At 40.7% G+C, this 1,730-nt stretch overlaps 1 protein-coding gene across 1 annotated transcript in view; it reads left to right on the top strand.

Moving 5' to 3' along the window:
* The first annotated feature begins 1,068 nt into the window (after positions 1 to 1,068).
* Positions 1,069 to 1,730, top strand: part of STX17 (syntaxin 17) — a 9,006-nt gene continuing 8,344 nt past the window's right edge. The window contains exons 1-2 of the mRNA XM_009587885.1: positions 1,069 to 1,200; positions 1,395 to 1,614. Coding sequence (XP_009586180.1) covers positions 1,069 to 1,200; positions 1,395 to 1,614 — 352 coding nt within the window. The remainder of the gene's footprint in view (positions 1,201 to 1,394; positions 1,615 to 1,730) is intronic.

Genomic DNA, 1,730 nt, shown 5'->3' with positions numbered 1-1,730 from the left:
ACCTTAATGATTCTGTGATTCTAAGTATTGCAAAAAAAGGTGATCTTTCTCCTTTGTCCCTGAAGTTGTCTTTACAAAATGAAAATGATAGTTTTGGGGTAGTTGGGGGTTGCAAATGATTGTATCCTGAAGTGCTATAATCGCCACAGTTGCTTATTACAAAAAAAAGCAAATTTTGAGAAGCAATCACTTATTTTATTTGGATATTATTTTCACTTGTTGCAACCTGTGTAAATATTTTGGCAAAGGCCTAAATTGATCACAGACACACAGATCACAATAACTTCAGTAATTACACAGTGAATTAATTAGTTAAATACTTTAATTGAAACGCAAAATGAAACAAACTGACTTCTTTACTTGGAGAAGTGGATAAATTATAAAATTGACAGCCAGGAAATCAAGATATTGATGGGGATGGCTTAAAAAATATTTCTCCCTTGTTTTGCGGTTGGCTAATACTACAGATAAATTAGTTCGCCAGAGAAGATAATAGGTACCATCTCTTCCTTGATCTCTGGTTCCTATTCTCCTGGGGCAGATAGCTTAGTTTCCCCTAGGGAAAGTAGGCCACGTCCAAAAAGACTCAGCAATGTGTCCAGGTGACGCCTCACTGCACCGTTTAGGGGTTGCCGTGTTGGGAGCTGCTGCCCCCATTTTTTTTTTTTATAGATGGAGAACTGATTGAACTCACAAGCACAAGCAAATACTAAAAATACAACAGACTGAGCGAGCTGGTTATGATGTAGTGGCACCTCCGAGTACGAAGCGCTCGGAAGTACTGATGCCTTCCTCTATGGACAGCTTTGAGCTCTGGTTGAGGCGACTAAATCGCTGACTCGCTCAGTATCACCGTCAGCTACAGGACTGTCATCCGACTTAGGAAGAGTAGGAGATGGGTCATTTACTCAGAAGGGATCATCTCTAGGCTGAGCTACCTTAAGTGAGGACAAGCCCCTTCTCTGCAGAGCTCTGTGTTTTTTATAGGGTGACTCTTTTGCAGGAGCAGTACAAAAAGACCAGGGAATAGCACTGGGTCAGAAAATAACAGAGTCTGGGAGACCCAGGATGGGTTCAAAGGAAGGATTCACTGTGGTATCGGAGGCACAGGCTTTTACAGCAATTGGGGGCATCTTTGACAGGCGAACCAGCTGCAGTCAAACAATGCAGTCTGGAAACGAAAATGGATGTAGCAGAGGGGTGATCTGGAACACAGGGGTTGCTTGAAAGCTGGGGCTTTTGAGGTTTTTTTTTGTCATAGTTTATTAAAACTTAGAAATGGCACTTTTTATGTTTATTTAAAGATAATCAAGATGATTGTTGCTTCCCAAACACAAAAGGTGTCTGGTGCTCTTATGTAGTAAGCTACAAAATAACTCTTAAAACTGTTACAGCAACTCCGAGCCAATATGAGAGAGATGGAGAAACTCTGTTTGCGAGTCCGACAGGAAGACATCCCAGTTCTGCAGAGAATGATAAATCCAGTTAAAGAGGAAGCTTCATTTGCCATAAAAGACTTCCTGCAGCTCCATTCTGAATCTGCAGAAGAGCTTAAAAAGCAACTTGAAGGACAGGAGGATGCCTCTTTAACCAGATCTGCAACTGTAGGAGGAGGTAGTAGAATTTAATTTCTGTATCTCTCATATCTATATTGTTGTATCCAGTCCGCATTTCTGACCAGAGTAACAAGTAAACAAATGAGATTTCAGTTGAAGAATAATTGTTAATCA

The sequence above is a fragment of the Fulmarus glacialis genome, unplaced genomic scaffold, assembly GCF_000690835.1.
Source record: "Fulmarus glacialis isolate BGI_N327 unplaced genomic scaffold, ASM69083v1 scaffold12891, whole genome shotgun sequence".
NCBI classification, from domain to species: domain Eukaryota; kingdom Metazoa; phylum Chordata; class Aves; order Procellariiformes; family Procellariidae; genus Fulmarus; species Fulmarus glacialis.
This window is presented reverse-complemented; position numbering and strand designations above follow the sequence as displayed.